This window comes from Mytilus trossulus, chromosome 2, assembly GCF_036588685.1.
Source record: "Mytilus trossulus isolate FHL-02 chromosome 2, PNRI_Mtr1.1.1.hap1, whole genome shotgun sequence".
NCBI classification, from domain to species: domain Eukaryota; kingdom Metazoa; phylum Mollusca; class Bivalvia; order Mytilida; family Mytilidae; genus Mytilus; species Mytilus trossulus.
The window spans coordinates 45,023,370-45,049,427 of record NC_086374.1 but is presented as its reverse complement, the minus strand read 5'-3'; the positions used below and the strand labels follow the sequence as shown (position 1 = coordinate 45,049,427).

Genomic DNA, 26,058 nt, shown 5'->3' with positions numbered 1-26,058 from the left:
TTATGGTTCTTGAAAGATTGAAAAGTCTTGTCCGTGCATTTACGCATGAACAGTTCTACCAAAGCTTCCCAAATTTTAATATGTTGTTACTGGTGACAAAATGAAGGTCAAGTTCAATAATGACGATTTTGACTTTTACCGTTCAGGAGTTATGGTCCTTGAAAGATTGAAAAATGGTGTTTCCAGTCGTGTCCATGCATTTACGCTTGAACTGTTCTACCAAAGCTTCCAAAATTTTAATATGTTGTTACTAGTGACAAAATGGAGGTCAAGTTCAATAATGACGATTTTGACTTTTACCGTTCAGGAGTTATGGTTCTTGAAAGATCGTAAAATGGTGTTTCCAGTCGTGTTCGTGCATTTTCTCATGAACCATTCAACCAAAGCTTTTCAAATTTTAATATGTTGTTACTGATGACAAAATAGAGGTCAAGTTCAATAATGACGATTTTGACTTTTACCGTTCAGGAGTTATGGTTCTTGAAAGATCGTAAAATGGTGTTTCCATTCACGTTGTTGCATTTACTCACAAACCATTCAATCTAATTAGCTTTTCAAATTTTAATATGTTGATACTGATGACAAAATAGAGGTCAAATTTGATATTGACGATTTTCACTTTCACCAATCATCAGTAATGGTTCTTGTGACATTGCCAGGACACAAATAAATGCTAATAAATCCGGTTTGCTGTCGTTGTGAGAGCCTCTTTTTATTATATTTTTCAATATATATCAATAGATACTACGTTTTGGCAAAGTATGAACAAATTCTATGCATTGTATAATTTTGTTGTTTCAGCCAGTTGATAGCACACAGGAAAACCGATTAAGGACTCCACCAATACCTAATTTGTCACAGGTGGCTGAGGCAGCATCAGAAATGGCCAAGTAGGTTCATTTTGATAACACTATAAAATCACTAGTAATTTCTAAAAGCTTCATTTGTTCTATTTTATTCTGTTCATCATTGTGGCTTGTTTTAATTAAAATTTTATTGAAAAATAAGTTTTCCTTAGTGGAACATGTATAAGGAAAACAAAAAGATCATTAGATTCAGATGCCTGTGTCATCAACATTTCAGATTCAGTCTGTATTTTAAGTTATTTTTAGACATCAAAAATTTTGTCAAACTTCTATGAAATATTATGAGAGTCAAGATTTCTCTTTAAAACTGACAGCTGCAATGGCAGGCACAACACAGGTGTTCCACCAAACCCTTTACATTTTTAGCTCACCTGGCCCGAAGGGCCAAGTGAGCTTTTCCCATCACTTTGCGTCCGGCGTCCGTCGTCGTTGTTAACTTTTACAAAAATCTTCTCCTCTGAAACTACTGGGCCAAATTGAACCAAACTTGGCCACAATCATCATTGGGGTATCTAGTTTAAAAAATGTGTGGCGTGACCCGGTCAACCAACCAAGATGGCCGCCACAGCTAAAAATAGAACATAGGGGTAAAATGCAGTTTTTGGCTTATAACTCAAAAACCAAAGCATTTAGAGGAAATCTGACATGGGGTAAAAATGTTTATCAGGTCAAGATCTATTTGCCCTGAAATTTTCAGATGAATCGGTCAACCCGTTGTTGGGTTGCTGCCCCTGAATTGGTAATTTTGTGGAAATTTTGCAGTTTTTGGTTATTATCTTGAATATTATTATAGATAGAGATAAACTGTAAACAGCAATAATGTTTAGTAAAGTAGGATTTACAAATAAGTCAACATGACCGAAATGGTCAGTTGACCCGTTTAGGAGTTATTGCCCTTTATAGTCAATTTTTAACCATTTTTCGTAAATCTTAGTTATCTTTTACAAAAATCTTCTCCTCTGAAACTACTGGGCCAAATTAAACCAAACTTGGCCACAATCATCATTGGGGTATCTAGTTTAAAAAATGTGTGGCGTGACCCGGTCAACCAACCAAGATGGCCGCCACGGCTAAAAATAGAACATAGGGGTAAACTGCAGTTTTTGGCTTATAACTCAAAAACCAAAGCATTTAGAGGAAATCTGACAGGGGTAAAATTGTTTATCAGGTCAAGATCTATCTGCCCTGAAATTTTCAGATGAATCGGTCAACCGGTTGTTGGGTTGCTGCCCCTGAATTGGTAATTTTGTGGAAATTTTGCAGTTTTTGGTTATTATCTTGAATATTATTATAGATAGAGATAAACTGTAAACAGCAATAATGTTTAGTAAAGTAGGATTTACAAATAAGTCAACATGACCGAAATGGTCAGTTGACCCGTTTAGGAGTTATTGCCCTTTATAGTCAATTTTTAACCATTTTTCGTTAATCTTAGTTATCTTTTCCAAAAATCTTCTCCTCTGAAACTACTGGGTCAAATTGAACCAAACTTGGCCACAATCATCATTGGGGTATCTAGTTTAAAAAATATGTGGCGTGACCCGGTCATCCAACCAAGATGGCCGCCACAGCAAAAAATAGAACATAGGGGTAAAATGCAGTTTTTGGCTTATAACTCAAAAACCAAAGCATTTAGAGGAAATCTGACAAGGGGTAAAAATGTTCATTAGGTCAAGATCTATCTGCCCTGAAATTTTCAGATGAATCGGTCAACCGGTTGTTGGGTTGCTGCCCCCGAATTGGTAATTTTGTGGAAATTTTGCAGTTTTTGGTTATTATCTTGAATATTATAGATAGATAGAGATAAACTGTAAACAGCAATAATGTTTAGTAAAGTAGGATTTACAAATAAGTCAACATGACCGAAATGGTCAGTTGACCCGTTTAGGAGTTATTGCCCTTTATAGTCAATTTTTAACCATTTTTCGTAAATCTTAGTTATCTTTTACAAAAATCTTCTCCTCTGAAACTACTGGGCCAAATTAATCGAGACTTGGCAATCATCATCTTTGGGGTATCTTGTTTTAAAAATGTGTCCGGTGACCCGACTATCAAATCAAGATGGCCGCCACAGCTAAAAATAGAACATAGGGGTAAAATGCAGTTTTTGGCTTATAACTCAAAAACCAAAGCATTTAGAGCAAATCCAACACGGGGTAAAATTATTAATCAGATCAAGATCTATCTGCCCTATAATTTTCAGATGAATCTGACAACCCATTGTTGGGTTGCTGCCCCTGAATCGGTAATTTTAAGGAAATTTTGCTGTTTTTGGTTATTATCTTAAATTTTATTATAGATAGAGATAAACTGTTAACAGCAATTATGTTCAGCAAAGTAAGATTTACAAATAAGTCAACATGACCGAAATTGTCAATTGACCCCCTAAGGAGTTATTGTCCTTTATAGTCAATTTTTAACAATTTTCATAAAATTTGTAAATTTTTATTAACATTTTCCACTGAAACTACTGGGCCAAGTTCATTATAGATAGAGATAAATGTAAGCAGCAAGACTAGTAAAGTAAGATTTTCAAACACATCACCATCACCAAAACACAATTTTGTCATGAATCCATCTGCTTCCTTTGTTTAATATTCACATAGACCAAGGTGAGCGACACAGGCTCTTTGGAGCCTCTAGTTCTTAATTTATTCATTAGACAAAAAGACTGTATCCATATCAGCAGGGCAAATTTATCATTATAGCATATTTAGATTTTAACAGTATTAGGGCTAATTTTGCCATATCTTATATTATTCAATGTCATTCAGAATTCCAATCTATTTTCAGACATCATAGTAGATGGGATAGAAAGAATCCACCTAAAGCAGATATTACCCATCAGGCTTCACCAGTCAAAATGCCAGCAACAGCATTTGAAAGAGAGAGACGGTCAGGAACTCCTTCTCCAACAGAAAGAGTGTCCGCTAAAGCTAAGGAACAACGTAAAGGCAGTTCATCATCAGAATCAGATTCTGACAGTTCAAGCTCAGATAAATCCAGATCAGCATCTCCAACAAGTCAGTTTTTATATGGCAAGGAAAATGAAGGTAAAAGAGGGCCACCTCCTCCCCCTCCTATGAAGGATAGTAAGTCTTCAGTACTGCCAATACCAGTGGTTGGAGTAAAGAAAGAGACCATTTATGAAAAGGTGTTGAGCCATGTTATGACAGAGCAGATTCCTATACCTGTAAAATCAAGTGATTCAAGTCTTAAAAACACTAATGCAAATGCTGACATAGGGAAGAGCGCTTTAGATAATAGGTTACAAGATATGACAGAACCCCCAGTTTTAAAAAAGGAAACTCCAAGGAAAGTAGTGAGAAAATCAGCCTCACCAGCAAGAAGACATAAATCAGATAGCTCATCCAGGTCACGAAGCAGGACTCCTAAAAAAAGGTCTACATCACCAACCATTAGACGTGTTATAAGAAGGTCAAGGACTCCCTCACCTTCAAAATTGTCAGCCAGAAGATCGTCAAGAAAATCAGAAACTCCTCCAAGAAGACGTATTTCACCTAGGAGAAAGTCATCCCCATCCCCAAGGAAGAGGTCACCTCCAAGGAGAATTTCTCCCTCCCAAAGGAACAGGTCACCAAGGAGACGATCTTCTCCATCACCAAGGTCAATTCCTAGGAGGTTATCCCCACCGAAAAGGAAAAGGTCATCTCCATCACCTAGAAGGTCACCACCAAGGAGATCATCTATTTCACCAAGAAAAAGGTCACCTAGAAGACGATCCTCACCATCTCCAAGAAAAAGTCTGCCTAGGAGGAGATCGTCTCCTTCCCCACGCAGAAGATCACCACCAAGAAGGAGGAGGTCATCATCTTCACCCAGAAGAAGACCTCCTATAAGAAGATCTCCTGTAAGAAGAAGGAGGTCGTCTTCATCCAGAAGACGTTCTGTTTCCCCAAGACGAAATTCAAAATCACCAAGGAGAGCTCCATCACCAAGAAAACATACAAAATCTCCAGTTAGAAGGAGAACACCTTCACCAAGAAGGCGCAGCAAGTCTCCAAGAAAACGTAGTATATCTCCAAGGAAAAGGTCACCATCACCACGAAGAAGATCCAAATCACAAAGAAGAAGCAGGTCAAGGTCAAGGTAAAACAAAAATATAGTTATTAATTAATTACTGAACTGTTAGGATTTTACGTTTTTTTCCTATCAAATCACTTACCTTGTGTCACTTCAAACTTATGAAGTTCTATTAAAAATAAGTTTCTTTTACTTATTCAATCAGGTTTAGTTATTCACAACTTTCCTTTCTATTGTTAGAGACTATATATTGACTTCTTTTTATTGTTGTTTTATTGAAATACACATGACATACCCTTTTGAATTCCATGTGTTAATATCTGTGCAATAACTTGACAATTTTTTTTCACTGTATAAAGGTTATCAATTGCTAGAAAATATAAACACTGTTTATATGAACTTAATTTTTTTCATATTTTTTTTATTTATTATAGGAGCAGATCAAGAAGATCTCCGCCTGCCCGTAGAAGAAGGTAATTATCTTTAGTTCCTTTTGTGATCTAACATAATCATGAATATTGTTATTTAATTAATGGAAAATGTTTACCTTGTTTTCTGAAGGATAGTCATTGTGTTATATTTGAAATATTTTATGTGAAATGCCTTCAGTAGCAATACAAAGCACTGAATAACATTTCTGCTCAAGTTAAAAAAAAAATGCAATAATGTCACTAGATTTCACTAACGCTATGATTTTGTCCAATGAGTTAATAAAAGTAAGAGAAAACTTGCTATACATACTCCTTGATAGGTTTTATATTTGTGAATATTCATACCATTGAAACATATAATATTAACTTTGTTGACCTACTCATCAGAATTTGAATTATTTCTAGTCTCAAAACACAAAATAAAAAGATAGCCGATGGTGAAACACAAATTGTATTAAAATCTGTGGATTAGTTCAGTTTGTGGTATGTTCCAATCAAATAGATATTTCTCATAATTGATATATAGTATGTGTTGAAAAGAGGTATGGTTAAATATTATTCCTGAAAGTTTATTTTCATGGGAAATTGTTGTTTTAGGTTTTCACGCAGTAGATCCAGATCACGTAGGAAAACCAGATCCCGTAGCAGACGTCGAAGTAGTAGCAGTTCACGAAGTTCCAGCCGTAGTAGGAGTCGTAGCCCTAGAAGACGAAGAAGATCCCACTCTCGCAGCTGGTCTTAGTTATTGTGTTTTAATACATACTGGTTCTTTATTGAAACTGTCATATCAATTCATGGTTAAAGGTTGATGGTTTTCATACAGATCATTTTATAAATGCTTCTGTTATTTTAAATATAATAGTGGGTTTTTAGTCTAAGGTTAAAAAAATGTATGAAAATTTATCATAAACCAATAGTGAATTTATTTTATAAATTTGAAGTGATTACATAGTTACATATTTTTTTTTCTCTATTTTACAACAAATTTTTACTTTTTCAGAAGGGATTTAATCAAAACAATTATGGTAGTTTAATATGCATTTTATAACTTGTTGAAATATTTAATAAATCACTAGTTTTATTTGTTTAAAACATTTTACATTTTAAATAGAGTCGGCATTTATACCTAAATATACATACTCAACCATACTGACATCAAGGACAAATGTACTGATTTATTCATTATCAAATTTCTTTGAATAAGGTCATAACAATCATGTTGTCATATTTGAATATTCTTTCATCAATTCATTCATTTTCATTGTCAAAAACAAATTATATTTCTATTTAGTCTTAACTGTAAAAAAATCAGAAAATTCTATTTTTTACAAATGATTTAAAAGTCCCTTATAAATCAGAATTGGACTATACTTTGAAAAAGTGTATATGTAGGTCAAATTTTGCAGGTCACCATCAGCCCTGATTTTCCTGAAAAGGCCAACCAACACAATTATTTTTGAAAACTTGCATGTTTCCTAGTGAGTCTAAATCATAATAAATTAATGTGGGTTCTAGGTGCACTTTTTTCCATTGATGTGGTAATCAAATTCAGGCTGAAGCCTTTTCTTAATCATCAATGGTTATTTCAATAATTTTGAGAAATTAGGGTGGAACATATGTATTTTCTTATCATAAAATGGTAAGAAATGATATTTACTTCATTAATTTTCTAGTACAAAATCATGTGGAGATTCATTATAGAGTATACTTTTATTGAATAACAAAATCAATTGATTTCCATTATTGGATCATTTTCAGGGTGATGCTGTTTCGGTTTTTTTCTTCTTCATAACTTAATGTTTGACTATGTTCACCAATTGTGTATACCTAAATTTTTTGTCTTTAAATGTAGCAAGTTTTAAGTGTTCATTAATAAAATCACATTTAATCCATGTTATCATGGTTAAAACAGTTACACTTGCCTTGTTAATAAAGACCTTGTGAAATCAACTTTAGTTTGTTGCTTTTTTCGTTCATGCACACACACTCTGTGTTGGCTGCCAAAATAATACACATCTCAAATCAAGTTTTCACCTTTGAATTTTGGGGAACTCTTAGATATATAAGATAAACAAATGTCTTCAACAATGAGCAAAATCCATTTGGCACAGCAAGCTATATAAGGCCTCTTAATAACAAATGTGAAACAATTCAACCGAGAAATGCAACAGCCTTATACCAATATACAATATGTACAAAACAAAAAAAGGAAAGAAATATGATACAGCAACAAATGGCAACCACCAAATTACAGGCTTCTAATTTGGGACAGGTACACACAAAATGTTTGCACTGCTAAACATTTTCCTGGTTTAAAACCCTCCCCCTTTTAATGTGGTACAATGGTGTAACAGGACAGATAAAGCTATTAAAGCTAAAAAGTGGTTAACTCATTATATCAATACAATGCACAAACTAAGGAAAACAACCAAAAGACACAATGTACAGATCTGAGAGTACAAGCAGTTTACTGACAACTGGTTTAAAGTCAAAAACAACTTATCAAACAAATCATGTATTTAAGACTAAAATATCATTCCGTAGAGTAACACATCCAACTTCCAATGGATTTAATGTAAAGGCAGTCATTGACAATCATAGAAAAATATGACTGTGGTATACCAAAATACAGGTATGGACAAATTGTAGTGTCAGGGAATATAAGTTCCTTCATAATATAAGTTCCTAAAGGAAAAAATATTCTGGAATATTATTTCCATAGGAATAAATGTTACATATAAAGTAATATAGTATATGTTCCTAACGAAATCAATAGTATAGAATATTTGTTCCAACAGTAATAGGTATTATGACATTGTTTATAACAAAGTTTCCAGTGGAACTTCTGTTAGGGGAACAAATAAACATTGACAGTTGTTTGCTAGTCTTAATCTTCAGGTTTAGACTATGATGATAAATTATGAAACCCTTCTAAAGAGAAACTTGATAGCCTTTAATCTGACCTCAACATCACTCAACCTGATTTCATGGACCAGTGAACAAAGAGTTTGCAGGATCAAGTCCATATATCAGATATTATGAGCAAAAGATTACTATATTTGGTGTATGGAATGGTTGTAAGGTGTACATGTCCTACTAGCAGGTGTCGCCTTACCTTGACCTAATTTTTATGGTTACAGTGGTCAAAGATATGTTTTTGTGTTTATGTCTTTTTTTCTATTTCTAGATGCAATAGGTCAACTTATATTTGATGTATAGAAATATTTAATAATATAAATGTCAGCCTCCTAGGTTTTAATTGACTTCGACCTCATTTTCATTGCTTAGTGTTCACTTTTTGTAAGTTTTTTTTTTTTGTAAGTTATTTCCTAAAATGTAAGCATTAGGTCAACTATAGTTGATGCATGGATTGATTGTATGGTAAACATGGCTGGCATAGTTCATCTGACCTTCACCTAATTTTCCTTGGTCATTGGACATTGTACATAGTTCCTGTTCGTTTTATTTGACGTTGACCTCATTTTCCTGAATCATGTTAAGTTTTATATGAGATACTTTTTTATTAAGGACTATCAACATAAATTCATTAATTCATCATTGACACTAAAATCTAAACCGTTGGATGGCCATTAAACAAAACCTAAAACTCTAAAACTGTGCCAAATATTCAGAGATATGATTGTCTTTATGGCTGAGTTTTGCCATTTACTCACTGCGATTCATATAACTGAAGGGATACATGGTCATCTGCATTTATTGCAATTTTATCAGTACCACTTGACTCATTTTAGAAACAGGCACCAATCGGTATTAGTCTACGATAGAAGAAACATGTATTGCACTCAAATGTTTATTTCTCTGTCCGTTTTAGCGTTTTTGATTTTGTTACTGGACAGAATTGATAACATACCAAAATTTATCAAGCAAGATACAGAATTAGTCGTGATAAAAACTGTCAAGTTGATTATTGGAGTTATAGCTACCCATTAATACTTTTCATTTTGGTTTCAAAGAGGCAATAAGCCAATTTTTAAGCTTCAATAACTTATCAAAGATCCCAGCCTTCTAAAGTGGTACGCCAGACGCGCAATACGTTTTTCAAAGACTTTGGGATGCTAGAATCAGAACTGTTGTGAGATAAATCAAATACGAAGTTGATAGGCATTGACAATAAAAAATTCCGACTACCCGATATGCCAAATAAGGCCAAGACAACATTTGCCTGAAGGAGAACAACCTTTGTTTTAAAAAGAATTCTTTTATGACAGATATCTTACAGAAAACGAACATTGAAAATACTTTTCAACACGTGTCCACTAACGAGCATCTAGGCATTGAACTAGAGCTTGTATAAACATCAAGGAAACCAGCCAGAAACGCGTAAAAATAGGACATGTTGGGTAGATACATTCAAATACAATTCATAAACTTTTATTTTTATTTTAATGAACAGTCTTAAGTTTAATAAAATAACATATTATTATCGTTTAAATAGTGATATGTCCAAAGGACTGAGCATTTCATAGTATTGCACTGGATCCCACTGGCCTGTAGATTCCAATAGTTATCAAGAGTCAAACCCCCAAGCCATTTTACTTGAAGCTGTGAACATGAACCGTGCAGGATTAGATTGTGTATTGTCCGCGGTTCTTCTGCCTCTCTGAGTGTTTTCACGATCTATTGACTCTTCTGTTTTTCTCTCACCAAAAGGACTCGTGCTTCTTGCACATGATCCACGTGAGGTAGATTCTCGAGATCTTACTCTTTGTGGCGTCCTATATATACCACCAAAGGTTTGGACGTTGTCATCATGATGGTCAACTCTAAGAATTTGTGCGGTTTTGTAATTGTCTGTGATCCCTGTATACTGTACGTTGTTGTCCTTAATATTAGAATTATGCCGTCTTTTTCTATTGATTTTGTTGACACTAAACGTGTTGGGTACTGGTTGATCACTGGTATGGCTATCATAAGTACCATCTTCGTCGACTTTATCTAGTCTTTGTGACTTAAAAATATCTCTATCCTCCCTGCTCCTTCTTTTATTTATACCATCTTCGTCCACTTTAACTAGTCTTTGTGATTTGAAAATATCTCTATCCTCCCTACTCATTCTTTTATTTAGAGGTGACATGTAACTACTGCCTATATTAGTCACAGCAGGCGTATAATCACTGTAATGGCTATCATAAGTACCATCTTCGTCTACTTTAACTAGTCTTTGTGACTTAAAAATATCTCTATCCTCCCTGCTTCTTCTTTTGTTTAGAGGTGCCATGTAATTACTGCCTATACCAGTCACAGCAGGCGTATCCAGTCTTTGAGGGGAATTGTAAATCCCACCAAGACCTCTCGCATTCGGTGAATCCCTATTTGTGTTGGTTACCCTCTGTAAACGATCATCTCTCCTTTCGAACAGAAAACCTGGAAAAGAACAAATGTACAATCAAAATAAATATAACATGTACTGAGAATCAGATGGTTTTATATAGGTTTTTTTTTCAATTGGCCGAGACAATGTCTTATTCTGATAAATATAAGAAGATGTGGTAAAATTGCCTTTGGAACAACTTTCCACCAGAGACCAAATGGCATAGAAGTTAAATATTGTAGGTTATAGCTGGGCCTTCAATAATGAGCAACACACATACCGCATAGTCCGCTAAACTGAATGGCCCCGAAATGACAAATGTAAAACAATTCAAACGAGAAAAATAACAAACTGAATTTTCAGCAACAAACAACAACAACCGAGTGACCGGCTTCTGACTTCGGACAGGCCCAGGAAGAATGTGACGGGATTGAACATGTTAGCAAGCGCTTGACCCTCCCCTAACCTGTGACAATGGTGTAACAGACAAACATATGAAAAAAAAACTATAGCATTAAGGAACTAAAATCTGTTTGAAAGTGTTTTATTCATCAGATCGATACAAAGCAGAAAAACATCAAACAAAAACAAAAACACACCGGACGTGGCAGGATATTTATACATCCCTAAACAACAACAAAAACTTTAAAGTACAGATCCGAGAGCACTTTCAGTTACTGGCAGCCATTAACAACTAATTAAAAACAACGTGTATCTAGGACTGTAGTATCAATCAGTACACATCCAACATTCAATGGATTTAGTTTAAAATTGTCATTACAACCAGAGAAAAAAACACCATTGACCTTGTGCAATGCCATTATACAAGTATCAACAGATTTAGAACCGTGCATGTGCATATGTAAACGTATGTATGTATATAACAATAATACTTTAAGATTTATCCAATAAAACAATATTTAAAGATATAATTACAGTGTCGAATTGGTTACCTTTTAGATTAAGTTCATTTTAAGGTTCGATTAGTTTATCCTTATCGTTTCTAAATTTCCGTGCTTTGTTAACAACATCTCATCTGTAATATCTCAATCTAGGAAAGGACAGTGATTACCGTTTTAACTTTATATTTAATTTAATCAAAGTAAGTTTTATTAAAAAAAATTATGGCAGTATATTTAAAAATTTCTTGATTATGTAACGAAAAATATCACCAAGATTACGATAAGTGATGTTGCATTTACTAGTATAAGTTAAATACAATTATGATGGGTCATTACTAAGTTTTTTTCATAAACTGTGATGTATAAAAGTACAAGAACAATATACAAAGAAGATGTGGTATGAATGCCAAGGAGACAATTCATGTGCGGATCGGAAGGGGGGCTGTTGTCCAGTGGTTCAAACCCCCCTTTTTGGACGATCAATGCATTTGAATGGGGGACATGTAGTTGGAACATCCTCCCCCTAATTTGTCCTGGGATAGGACCCCCTTTTTTAAAATGGCTGGATCTGCCACTGCAATTCTTCAAAAGAGACCAAATGACACAGAAATTAACATCTATAGGTCACCACACTGCCTAAAATCAAGTATGTTCTAAGAGGAACCATATTGGCACCCATAGGAATGAATACAACCGGTCGATACATATTAATTCATTGCCGAAACGTACATAAATGTAATGGGAGAAAAGATTACCCGCTGCAGTCACCTCATATCTATAGCATATTTACTTTTCTAGTTAGAGAAGAGAGGCTGTGAGTGAGTTGAAGCAAATATATTTGCATTAGATTTTTCAAACAACCTTTTGATTCAATAGAATAATTTTTCTTTGCTAAGATTGTGTGGAAGTGTAGTGCAAAGAGTTGAAAAGTCAAAACTGTCAGAATCAGATGTTATTGAAATAAAACAACAAACTAAAACCTTGCTCTCCATCTTCATTGTCATCTTCGTCGTCTAATCTATTCCTGTTCGGAGCTGGTCGCACCTGCATATTAATCTTTTTTTTCTTGTGGTGACATTTGCAGAAAAAATATATCGCCATTGCAGACACTGACGTAATAGCGAAAATTGCAACAAATATAACCACTATTAACAATCCAGACCATTGATTATCCGTTGCCATCTGAAAGCAATAAAAAATATAAATGTATTTTCTGTCACAATTTGCATCCTCGTCATTTTAACTCTGGAAGAACAACTCATTGGCATCATACCCCATCTTCTTATTTTTATATGTGAATGTTAATTAACTGCTAGTAGTCTGTTATTTATGTATTATTGTCAATTTGTTTATTTTCTTCGGTTATTTCTTCTGACACCAGACTCGGACTTCTCTTGAACTGAATTTTAATGTGCGTATTGCTATGCGTTTACTTTTATACATTGGCTAGAGGTAAAGGGGGAGGGTTGAGATCTAATAAACATGTTTAACCCCGCTGCATTTTTGTGCCTGTCCCAAGTCAGGAGCCTCTGGTCTTTGTAAGTCTTGTATTATTTTTAACTTTAGTTTCTTGTGTACAATTTGGAGTTTAGTAAGGGGTTCATTATCACTGAACTAGTATATATTTGTTTAGGGGCCATCTGCAGGACGCCTCCGGGTGCGATAATTTCTCGCTACATTGAAGAGCCGTTTGCTGTTGTCTTTTCTATGGTCGGTATCATATGTTGTCTCTTTGACACATTCCCCATTTCCATTCTCAATTTTATAACTTGGCTCCCTTTCATCATTTACATTGAAGCCTAGGAAGCAATTGATCTAAGTGTTTTTAAACAACATTCTCAACTTTTCGCTTTAAAGTCACCACAGAACAATTTTCAATTCAAAAATATCAATATATCTATATTTGTTTGTCCCCATATGTGAATTCTTGTAAAAAGACGTAAATTATACGTACCTTTTAGTGACAAGTTAATTATGATTCAGGATATACCATTGATAATTCCGTAGTTTTTCCAGACTCTGTTATTGAACTGTGCAGTGTGACCTTAGCATATATTTGACATAATCTTACTTAATGAGCGAGGAACAGATTAGAAGATTAAGCAGCTTACGAGTGGTTTTAGATTTGGTACAGTACGTATTACTATAATTAATTAGAGAACGTGTGTGTATTTAACTGAGATATTTAAACTATAATTAGGCTAAATACTAATCCGGGAAAGCAAGTTTAAATTGTATATAGTAGAGAGCATGTTCCTGACGTGCTCATAAGTACTTAAAATAAATAATATATAAATGAATAAATTGAACGTACTCCGCGTAATGTGAGATATATGATGCTTCAGCATACGGCTGTGGTGTTAATTATTTGTATATAGCTTAACTTTTAGAAGGGTGCTTTATATTACCTTATTCACAGATGCCTTAGGTTAACTTTAAGCTTCTGTTGTCATCTATCTAATGTCCTTGAACTAATGTCAATGGTTCAGCGACAGCTAAAAACTGTATACTGTTACGTGACTTTACAATTAATTGGTAACAGGATTTTATCATATGAGATTCTTGAAAGGTCTATATGTCTGTTGGACAGGGTTCGTCTGACATTGACCTTATTCCTTGTATCAGCGGTCAAGGTTAAAATCTCTATTTTTAAAATAATAATCTTTAACCACACAAAGAGATGCTACCTTTTGGGCTGTGAATTACAATCCCTCTGAGCAAATGCCATGATAAAAAAAAACAGACGTTTGTTTATGTTACTCATTTTTTTTTATACAATTAAGGCGTTAGTTATCTCGTTTGAATTGTTTTACATTGTCATATCGGGGCCTTTTATAGCTGACTATATATATGCCTTATGGGCTTTGCTCATTGTTGAAGGCCGTACGGTGACCTATAGTTTTTAATGTCTGTGTCATTTTGGTCTCGTGTGGACAGTGGTCTCGTTGGCAATCATACCACATATTCTATTTTTATACAGAAGGATGGATGATAAAAGATTTGCACGACCATGACTGGCTATACAGCCCTTGAAAGATCGGTAAACACAGAAGGCGCACCAGGGGCGGATCCAACTATTTTAAAAGGGGAAGTTTCCAATCCAGGACAAGGGAGGGTGCCAACCATATATACCCATTCATATACATTGATCGTCCTAAAGCATGGGGTGTTCCAACCCCGGTATCCCCCAATTGACCCGACACTGCATACGGTCGGTAAACAAAGAAGCATTTTAAAACAATTGTAACAATTTATAAATGCAATATGGTTTTTTATGACTATCATCTTCTTTTATCCGGGCTTGGGACCGGCAGGTTTGTCCTGGCAGAGTAAAAGTTTAAAAATCATTCCCTAGCATATTTCATAGCACATTGATATATGTTCAAGAGTTTATAACCACCGACTGTTGTTAAATGAAACTCTTCAAAAGGAGAAAATTAGCCTGATAATTTCTTTAAAATTTTGATGAGCAATCTGCCTTTCCAGAATAGTTTTGTAAACAAATTAATTATACAATTAATGTTCTTTTTAATCTCGATCTCGGATACTGATCATAATGTTGAACATTTTAGACACACAGTTTATTTTATAAATATTTGTCATAATATTTCATTAAATTATATTATTAACTGATCATGACGTTGAGTTCCGCGTGTCTTCTAGCTAAAATGTCTTTCACGATACTATACCAGAGCTTTACCACCGTTACTTTTTCTTTCCCGATTGTTTTCTAGATATACCGAAGCACAGCCGTGAGAATTCTATATAGGTTTATATAAGCGCAAATGTAAAAAAAAAAGTATGTGAAAAGCGAATGACCTAATTTTAAAAGCGCAAATGTCGTAAGATTTGAAGCGCAAGTGTCCAAAAAAATAAGCGCAAATGTCCTATAAAAAAGCGCAAACTTCCGACGCGGTACATGATAATGAAAATGAGGAATGTGCCAAAGAGACGACAACAACCCGACAAAAGAGTAAAAATCAACCGAAAGCCGACACCAATGGTCTTCATCACAGCGAGAAATCGGGCACCTAGAGGCATATGCTTCGGTTGACCCCTCTTAGAAAAATATGTACTAGTTTAGTGATATTGGAGGCCATGGAGATTACTATATAGCACATATTATACATGTCATAGTAGTCTCAGATTCCATAGTTAGTAAACGGGGTAGTAACTAACCACATGGAAAGTAGTTGAAATTTTCTGATTACAGACTGTTAGTTTTAGAAGAAACACTTTCAGATATGTCCAGTCGGCATAATAACTTAGCGCACATGAACCTATATAATATTGTAAGATGTGCCATCCCCACTGAGCTTAGCCTGCACGTACATTGTAACACATTTTCCGACAAGAGTGCAATGCAAAGATCAAACAACCGTTTTTATATATATTTTTATCCTCTTTTTTTTAGTCCTCAACGGTTTCGTCACGCCCGGTATTTTCCCGTTTCTTCAACCTTCTGCTTACTTCTAACATTGTAACAATGTTCATAAATTGTATCAGAGTTCCCTTTTACTCATTAGTCAAGTTTAGTAATTTTCATATTTATTTATCGCAAGGGCCATCGTAAATAAAATAAAAACATACATAGTACCCTGGCTTTTGCCGGAAACATTCTTAACCGGTCCCGTTTCCGAACCAGTTATTAGCCTTTTATATCTACTTCCTTTTTAATCCAACATGTCGAAAAGAGGTTAACTTTTGTTATATTTCTATATTAAATCCATAATCATCTGTCAATCTGTATCTTACATAGTTATGTTCATCTTTAATTTAGAAAGATAAGTGATTCAACTAAGACTTTACGTAGAAATTTCGAAAATCGGAACAATAGTAAAGGAGGTTCGGCTATATTTCTACGGTAGTGGTAGAAGTATAGAGAAACAAATGCATAAACACATATCGCTAATTTGACATAAGAATGTAAAAACTTTATAAGTGTTAACTTGTATTCTGTAATACTGCAAGTTCGTCCAATTAGATTTATAATGTAAAACTTGATTATGTTATTCTATTCCAGTTACAAAACCACCTTGTTCGTGTGTTGTTACGCCACTGTCCCAGGTTAGGGAAGGGTTTGAACTTAAACGTGCCTAACCCCGCCGTATTCTTTATATGTCTGTCCCAAGATGAGAGCCTGTAGATATAGTTCACTGGTTGTCATTGGTTCACATCTGTTAATTTTGTTTTTCTTGTGTTTTGTAAGAAATTAGACATTTGTCAGATGTCGACTAAACAGTATGGGTTTGTCGAAGTCCTTCAGTTTGCACACAATTGCTAAGATCCACTTCATTTGATGTGAATAGTTGGCAATACACATCTGTCTATTTTTATATTGACATACATTTACATGTTGAAATTTTTCATGATTTGTAAATGATTATGTCTACAGTCATTTTGTCCAATACATTGAGACATACATGTGACACTAAAATGAACATGATAACTGTGCTTGCAATGTCTATCAATTGTTTTCATGCCTTCATAAAAATGGTGTACTTTTGGTTTTGATTAATTGCGGGGTCAAGTGTAACCTGAAAACCCTGATTTGGTGATTGAATGGTGTTTTACTGCCACTTTCAGCACTTAGTCATTTAAGAATAGATTTTTGTTCACCTGCCACAATTGGGTTTCAAACTCACAAATTTTATCTCAGTGTTGCCAAGTATAGTGTTGGATAAGATAGTTGACTAGTTTAACCAGTCTCCACTGATTTGATTCGATGTTCCAACAATAGACAGATAAATTTAAGATTTATCAATATTAAAATTAGAAGAAATGGTATGGTGTTTGAAAAATATTATAAAAACATGTATGTTACAATGTATGTTTTACATGTATTAACTTCTTTAACAGAAATTAGATTAATTAGGGGGGATAGGAGGGGTCCTGATCCCGATATTCCAGGCTTAAAAACGTGAAATCCTGAGGTCCTGAATTTAGATAAATTAAAATCCCGGATCCCGAAAGAGTAAATACCGAGCTTAAAAACACCAGATCCCGAAGTTCCAATAAAGGTCCTATCCCCCCTCATTAATATACCAAGAAAGATGCCGGATACTCGTGTATTTTACTGAATGAATATGTTAAGTCAGCAATGTATACTTATTACATTTTATCTATTCCAATTTCAGGAAGAGGAGGTTCCGCAGGAGGAAAGTTCAGGATCTCCTTGGCTTTGCCAGTTGGAGCCGTAATTAATTGTGCTGATAATACAGGTAGGAGAACATATTAGGCCTGGTATAACAAATAGTCCATAAAAACTATCAACAGATGTAACAAAATGCCAGATACATTGTATCTTCTTAATGCATTATTTCAAAAGATGATTAGAATTATAACATACAAAAATGTATTGTAGTACAGCAAATAAATTTTAACTACTAAAATTTTTATATTTACTTCATAAAGATATATATGATTCTGTTAAAATATAGAACAAAAAGTTAAAAAAAAATAAAGATAATACTAAGTTTGATTCTTCTTCTGTTTTTAGTTTGAAAGAAATATAACAACGATATAAAAGCAGTGTCAAAACATATTTAAATACTGTTTTGTACATTTATACTTGATTTTGAATTCAAGTTTTGAATTAGAAAAAGGAGTTTAATAGTAAAATATTACACTTTGGATAGTGGCAAATACATGTACATGTTCGAACATAAAAGATTATTTAATCCAGTTTTCTCTCCTTCTTATTTATGACTTATTAATGCTTTCTTTGCATCATCCGTGCACTTAATATCCTTAAATAATACCCTAACTATACAAAATGTATCATCCTTCAGAAAGAATAGAAAATTAAATACTTTTAACGTGACATTGAAATATCAGTGAACTTGTTTAACATAGATTCTAAATGGACATTGACATTTTTCAGGAGCAAAGAACCTGTATGTGATTGCTGTCCATGGTATTAAAGGACGTTTGAACAGAATGCCAGCTGCTGGCGCTGGTGATATGTTTGTAGCCACAGTGAAGAAGGGAAAACCAGAACTTCGTAAAAAAGGTTAGCTCAGTGTTTCAAATTTCCTTAAATGTGTTTGGATTCAAATTTAAAGCATAGACTTGCCAATAAAAGTTTAAAACAAAATTCCTAAAAACTATGTGAAGTTGTGACCTTTTAGAAAAAAATCTTCTGGAAACAGACAAATTTATACCAAAAACTTGGTTACAATCAAGTGTTAAAATAAAATAAATCACCATAATATATGAGAAATCATGCAATGACTTGGTTCTGGCCATCTTGCATGAAAAAAATATGATATGATTCTTTCTTTTCCTTGATTAGAAAATAACCCTAAATGTTTGAATACTAGCAACCTTCATTAAGAAATGATTGTCGCCAAACTTCAAGGAAGCTATCTTTCAAAGAACTAACACATCTACAGATTAAGATGGATCCAATATATACAGAAATTAAACAGATAAGTACATGCAAATGAATTCATATAAAGGTATTTGCATTCATTCTGTCATATGCATGACTATGTGAGATTAATAAGATTAACCTACAGGTATTAAAAATATTAACATTTTCTTATCAAAACTCTGAATTTGTTTTAACAAATCTACTTTATATTTTTAGTAATGCCAGCAGTAGTGGTGAGACAAAGGAAACCTGTTCGGAGGAAGGATGGGGTGTTCATTTATTTTGAAGACAATGCGGGGGTCATAGTAAATGTGAAAGGAGAAATGAAAGGTAAAATTTCTGCTGTTTATTGTAAAAAATATGTTTAAGTCAGTATAAAAGATATTCTGATAAGGTGTTTGTTGACAGCTAGTCAGGCAAGACTAGACTAGATTTTGAAATAACAGGGTTGCGTTCAATATTGTAACTACGATGTAGTGCTACGTAGATTTTGACTTGAACGTGTAATATTTCTGATCATAAAAACAAATAGAAATTAATATGTTTTTATTGAATTTTGTGAAAAAAATATTTGTCAATTTTTATGCCCCACCTACAATAGAAGGGGCATTATGTTTTCTGGTCTGTGTGTCTTTGAGTCCGTCTGTTTATGTCCCACCTACTATAGTAGAGAGGCATTATATTTTCTGGTCTGTGTGACCTGTTCAGCTGTCCGTCTGTTCGTCCCACTTTAGGTTAAAGTTTTTTGGTCAAGGTAGTTTTTGATAAAGCTGAAGTCCAATCAACTTGAAACTTAGTACAAATGATTCTTATGATATGATCTTTCTAATTTTAAAGCCAAATTAGACTTTTGACCCCAATTTCACCGTCCACTGAACATAGAAAATGAAAGTGTGAGTTTCAGGTTAAAGTTTTTGGTTAAGGTAGTGATCTTTCTAATTTGAAAGCCTAATTAGACTTGACCCCAATTTCACGGTCCACTGAACATAGAAGTTTCAGGTTAAAGTTTTTGGTCATGGTAGTTTTTGATGAAGCTGAAGTCCAATCGACTTGAAACTTAGTACACATGTTCCTCATGATATGATCTGTCTAATTTTGAAGCCAGATTAGACTTTTGACCCCAATTCCATGGTTCATTGAACATAGAAAATGAAAGTGCGAGTTTCAGGTTAAAGATTTTGGTCAAGGTAGTTTTTGATGAAGCTGAAGTCCAATCAAATTTAAACTTAGTACACATGTTCCCTATTGAATGATCTTTCTACTTTAAATGCCCAATTTAGAGTTTTTAACCAATTTTACAGTCCGCTGAATATGGAAAATGATAATGTGAGGGGCATCCATGTACTTTGGACACATTCTTGTTTCATCTTAAAAAGAAAGCATAATTTAAAAAAAAAATATATATATATATTATTAACTTGATGTTTTGTATGATAAATTGTTATAACTATGAGTTAAATCCAGATTTGAAATGTGCGACATTATAGAGTCCTAATCTTATATACTCCTTCATGGTAAAACATGAACCTCTCAAAAGTTTTATCTTGCTGGCCATGTGTAAGACATAAAAATCTGCTGTTATACTGGTACATGTATATTCAATATCCAAATCATTACTGGTTAAAGCAAATCAAATTTACTATTTAAATTCCCTATATTGTAGAAGGCGAGACCTATTACTGTACAAATAAGGAAATGTAATGATATTGCCAATGAAAAAAAATCAACAGAAACAAAAGAACAAGAATGAAGGATACTGTACATCCTTCAGTCATTATCATATCTTCGCTAGCCAAGGGTTACTATCCACTCCGTTCTCTCCACCCTTGACAGATTAGGGCAACATTTGTGATATCAATATTGCGCCATCTATAAGGCATCTATTGGAAGATTAAATTTAAGCCTTTTAATGTTGACCAATGGTGGCTTTTTTACTCTTCTATTTAGAGATAGAAACACAGTAGCGTCTAGATTCTACACACTTGGTAAAGCCGGAAACGAAAATATATGTCAACATTCATGCATTTGTAAAGACTTGTTGCACAATAAACATGTGGCAATTGTTTACAAACACTTTCTACATTTACAGTGATCATGTTATAGGCGCTTTTTGATTTGATGCAGGGAGTTTCTACTGCAACCAATAAAATCCTTACCTTGTGTCACCAAAATTTTATCTCAATCCGCCATGAGTGGAGAGATTGGGAGTGGATCGTACCCTTGGCTAGTGAAGATGTCATTATCAAAACCAGTTCAATTAAGACCCAATCATGACTAAAAATTATTCAAATGAAAAGAAAAAAAACAGCTGAGGCACCTCATTAATGATAAGAAAAAAATATGTCTGACAGCCTTTTTATACGACCGCAAAATTTGAAAATTTATTCGTCTGATATTGCTATCACGTTGGCGTCATCATCTGCATCGTCGTTGTTGTCCGAATACTTTTAGTTTTCTCACTGTAACTTTAGTAAAAGAGAATACAAATCTATGAAATTTAAACACAAGGTTTATGACCATAAAAGGAAGGTTGGGATTGATTTTGGGAATTTTGGTCCCAACATTTTAGGAATTAGGGGCCAAAAAGGACCCAAATAAGCATTTACTTGGTTTTCGCACTATAACTTTAGTTTAAGTTAATAGAAATCTCTGAAATGTTGACACAAGGTTTATGACCATAAAAGAAAGGTTGGGATTGATTTTGGGAGTTTTGGTTCCAACAGTTTAGGAATTGGGGGCCCAAATAAGCATTATTCTTGGTTTTCGCACAATAACTTCAGTTTAAGTAAATAGAAATCAATGAAATTTAAACACAATGTTTATGACCACAAAAGGAAGGTTGGTATTGATTTTGGGAGTTAAGGTCCCAACAGTTTAGGAATTAGGGGCCAAAAAGGGACCCAAATAAGCATTTTTCTTGGTTTTCGCACCATAACTTAAGTATTTATATATAGAAATCTATGAAATTTAAACATAAGGTTTATGACCATAAAATGAAGGTTGGTATTGATTTTGGGAGTTTTGGTCTCAACAGTTTAGGAATAAAGGGTCCAAAATTAAATTAAAAATTAAATCCTTGGGGTTCTTTGAAATGGTGAATCTAAAAATGTACTTAGATTTTTGTCGAGCCTTCGACTTTAGTCGCAAAAGCGAGACTAAGCGATCCTACATTCCGTCGTCGGCGGCGTCAACAAATATTCACTCTGTGGTTAAAGTTTTTGAAATTTTAATAACTTTCTTAAACTATACTGGATTTCTACCAAACTTGGACAGAAGCTTGTTTATGATCATAAGATAGTATTCAGAAGTAAATTTTGTAAAAATAAAATTCCATTTTTTCCGTATCTTACTTATAAATAGACTTAGTTTTTTTCTGCGGGGAAACATAACATTCACTCTGTGGTTAAAGTTTTTAGAATTTTAATAACTTTCTTAAACTATCCTGGGTTTGTACCAAACTTGGACAGAAGGTTGTTTATGATCATAAGATAGTATCCAGAAGTAAATTTTGTAAAAATATAAATCCATTTTTTCCCTATTTTACTTTTAAATGGACTTAGTTTTTCTGCGGGGAAACATTACATTCACTCTGTGGTTAAAGTTTTTAGAATTTTAATAACTTTCTTAAACTATCCTGGGTGTGTTCCAAACTTGGACAGAAGCTTATTTATTATCATAAAATAGTATCCAGAAGTAAATTTTGTAAAAAGATAACTCCATTTTTTCTGTATTTTATTTTTAAATGGACTTAGATTTTCTTTAAGTTAACATTACATACAGTTTACAGTTGAAGTTTTCAAAACATTCATTAGATTTATTAACTATCCTAGATTTTTACCAAACTTGGACAGAAGCTTCTTACAATCATAAGATGGTATCAAGAGGAAAATTTTTATTGATTTTCTTCCTCATTAAAGTTGAGCCCGCGATTTACAGCAATAGTAGGCAAAAGTAGGCGAGACACTCACGGAACCCTTACAATTTTTTTTTTTATTGGCCCAGTTTTCAAGTTGGCCCAAATCGGGGTCCAAAATTAAACTTTGTTTGATTTCATCAAAAATTGAATAATTGGGGTTCTTTGATGTGCCGAATCTAACTGTGTATGTAGATTCTTAATTTTTGGTCCCGTTATAAAATTGGTCTACATTAAAGTCCAAAGGGTCCAAAATTAAACTAAGTTTGATTTTAACAAAAATTGAATTCTTGGGCCTCTTTGATATGCTGAATCTAAACATGTACTTAGATTTTTGATTATGGGCCTAGTTTTCAAGTTGGTCCAAATCAGGATCCAAAATTATTATATTAAGTATTGTGCAATAGCAAGAAATTTTCAATTGCACAGTTATAAATTCAGCAATAGCAAGAATCTTCAATTGCACAGTATTGTGCAATAGCAAATATTTTCAATTGCACAGTATTGCACAATAGCAAGAAATATCTAATTGCACAATTTGGTGCAATAGCAAGAAATTCCAATTGGATTTCAGTTGGAGTTATCTTTCTTTGTCCAGAATAGTAGTTGAATCAACTTAAATCATTGTTTTATACAATATACAATGTATATTCACTTTTACTACCAACTGATAGATTAAAACAATTTTTACCATTCAGTCATTGTCAGTGATAACAAGCACTTTTTTTACATTTTAATATTTTATGATGTACTTAAATGAGTAGTTATTGTTGCAAACTTCATTAAAAATTTGAATTGAGATCAGTTTTGAAATAAGGGAAAGGGGGATGTGAAAAAAAAATTGTGGGGGGGTCAATTTTTTTCATTTTAGATTTCATAAATAAAAAGAAAATTTCTTCAAACATTTTGTTGAGAGGATTAATATTCAACAGCATAGTGAATTGCTCAAAGGCAATTTTTTTTAAAGTTCATTAGAACACATTCATTCTGTGTCAGAAACATATGCTGTGTCAACTATTTAATCACAATCCAAATTTAGAGCTGAATCCAGCTTGAATGTTGTGTCCATACTTGCCCCAACCGTTCAGGGTTCAACCTCTGCGGTCGTATAAAGCTGCGCCCTGCGGAGCATCTTTTTAGTACTTGCTTGGGCTGTGGGAAGTTTGACCCCAAACATTGAAATTTCTGACCAAGACTTTGGGACATGCAAGTTTATGTCTAGAAATTGGTAATAGATCTTTTTTCATGTAAAATCACATATCCTTTGATTCCTTATTAATTTTTCTCCACCACAAACATGTACCTTTAATTTAGTGTCCTGTAGTAAAAAAAAAAAGAAGCTTTTTATTTATTTCTTCTGAATCATGCTTAATATGCATTTAACATTTTATAGCTTCTGTTGTTTTCTGTTTTAGGTTCAGCTATCACAGGACCAGTTGCAAAAGAATGTGCAGATTTATGGCCCCGTATAGCTTCAAATGCCAGTTCAATATCATAATAAAATACTGTGGACTTCATTGCATTAGTTTCTTTTATATTATTTTATAAAAATGTAAGACTACATTTGTTTACACACTGTTGGCATGACTAAATATTTTAAAGCCAGACACTAGAATATGTGGATCTCTAATGCGTTGTCATCAACTGATTAAATAATAAGAACAATCAATTCTATTGAAGCAGTTGTTTAGCTTTAAATAAACATATATATACTTTATTATAAAACTGGACTTCAAAAGCCTTACCTGGTGTTTGAAAAAGAGGTAAATCTGTTTTAATTACTAAGAATGTACTTCGACATGTATGAGCTGTCTTTTATCTTTTATATTTATACTGAAGGAACAAAAATTTAAACCAAAAAGTATGGAGTTGCAAAAAAAACTTTTTTTGTGTGGTGAACTGACTTTTTATGATCTTTGGAGGTGGAATCAGTTCAAGTAACTGCTGGACACCCAACTCCGTCCATTAGAAAAACTTATCTCAAAATGTGCTTGGCTTCTATGTTAAGGGAAATGAATGATTTGATATTTGGTCTGCAGCTTGATAATGTTGCATTGTAGTCAGTAAGCAATTTTTGTTGTTGCAGAAGTCTTGACAAAGGGATAGTGATCTGGTGGGGGCCACAGCCATGTTAACAATCGTCTTAAAAGCTTAATATATGAGACGGTAGGAGACCTGTGTCCTTCATACTTTGTTTGTAAATGCCTTAGGCCATAATGAATAATAGGTTTGTTTGCCCAAACGCTACCTACCAAGAAAAAAGATGCCTTCTCAAATTCTTTTATTGTCCTGATTTGAAGAATTTTTTTTTCTCAATCAAATAGGCATGAAGACTAATAAACATCTGATACTACAATTTCTTTTTTTGAAAATTTTTGAAAAAAAAAAGAAAATGCCTACCTACCTACCTACCTACCCACTGTCTCAACCTTTGGGTAGGGTTTGGTCAAACCAAAATATTTTCAAGTGTGGCCTTATGTTATTAGGTTTTCGTCGAATGTCAACTGTTCTTGACCTCATTTTTGTGGTTCAGTGCAAGTGATTTGATAAAAAAGAATTTTGATTTCTTTCAGTAATAGGATTTTTGTTGAGCCTTTGCCTTTTGTGGCAAAAAAATCAACATGGGGAAAGTGATCCACATACGTTGTAAGCTAGCTTCCTAAAAGCTGTATATTTTAGATGGTTTAAGACCTGGATACTTCATACTTGGTATATAGATGCCTTATGTTCCAAAGCTTCCTTCATGTCCATTTTCCTTGACCTTATTTTCATGATTTAGTGACTTTGAAAAACCGTTGATATATTTTGTAATGTTACTTTATAATGAGTAATAGGGTAAATATATTTTGTATGTGCGTACCTTGCAAGATCCTCCTGCTTATCAGATTTCACTTGACCTCAAACTCATTTCGTGGATCGGTGAACAAGGTTAAGTTTTGGTGGTCAAGCCCATATCTCAGATACTATGAACAATAGGTCTAGTATATTTGGTGTATAAAAGGACTAGGAAGAACAGGTCCAACTGGAAGGTGTCATCTGACCTTTCAGTTTCATCGTTCATAAGTAAGAGAAGCTTTTTGTCAAGCCTTTGACTTTTTGCAGAAAGCTCGACGGGTATAGTGATCCAGCAGCAATAGACCACTTTCGAGTTCATCCGTCACCGGAAAAAACTCGTCAATTATACGCGCCTTTATC

General features: G+C 33.7%; 3 protein-coding genes across 11 annotated transcripts in view; 2 read left to right on the top strand and 1 right to left on the bottom strand.

Moving 5' to 3' along the window:
• Positions 1–7,291, top strand: part of LOC134707346 (serine/arginine repetitive matrix protein 1-like) — a 29,892-nt gene extending 22,601 nt beyond the window's left edge. For all 8 annotated transcript variants that reach the window (XM_063567045.1, XM_063567046.1, XM_063567042.1 and 5 more), the window contains 4 exons: positions 802–890; positions 3,660–4,976; positions 5,345–5,383; positions 5,939–7,291. In XM_063567045.1, the coding sequence (XP_063423115.1) occupies positions 802–890; positions 3,660–4,976; positions 5,345–5,383; positions 5,939–6,083 (1,590 nt within the window). In that variant the 3' untranslated portion in view covers positions 6,084–7,291. The remainder of the gene's footprint in view (positions 1–801; positions 891–3,659; positions 4,977–5,344; positions 5,384–5,938) is intronic.
• A 2,535-nt stretch (positions 7,292–9,826) lies between these two features.
• On the bottom strand, positions 9,827–14,088 carry LOC134707345 (uncharacterized). 2 transcript variants are annotated; one of them, XM_063567038.1, is made up of 3 exons: positions 13,984–14,088; positions 12,556–12,757; positions 9,827–10,726 (listed from the first exon to the last, which is right to left on the bottom strand). In XM_063567038.1, the coding sequence occupies exons 2-3, from the start codon at positions 12,755–12,757 to the stop codon at positions 9,870–9,872; spliced, it is 1,059 nt and encodes a 352-aa protein (XP_063423108.1). In that variant the 5' UTR covers positions 13,984–14,088; the 3' UTR covers positions 9,827–9,869. The 2 variants fall into 2 exon arrangements, with proteins under 2 accessions (XP_063423108.1, XP_063423109.1); XM_063567039.1 differs by lacking the exon at positions 13,984–14,088 and adding an exon at positions 13,530–13,636.
• Positions 14,089–16,194: 2,106 nt separating this feature from the next.
• LOC134707344 (large ribosomal subunit protein uL14) lies at positions 16,195–24,380 on the top strand. Its single transcript, XM_063567037.1, has 5 exons — positions 16,195–16,271; positions 17,713–17,796; positions 18,459–18,587; positions 19,167–19,280; positions 24,279–24,380. Exons 1-5 carry the CDS (start codon positions 16,259–16,261, stop codon positions 24,359–24,361), a joined length of 423 nt encoding a protein of 140 aa, XP_063423107.1. The 5' UTR covers positions 16,195–16,258; the 3' UTR covers positions 24,362–24,380.
• The last annotated feature ends 1,678 nt before the right edge of the window (positions 24,381–26,058 follow it).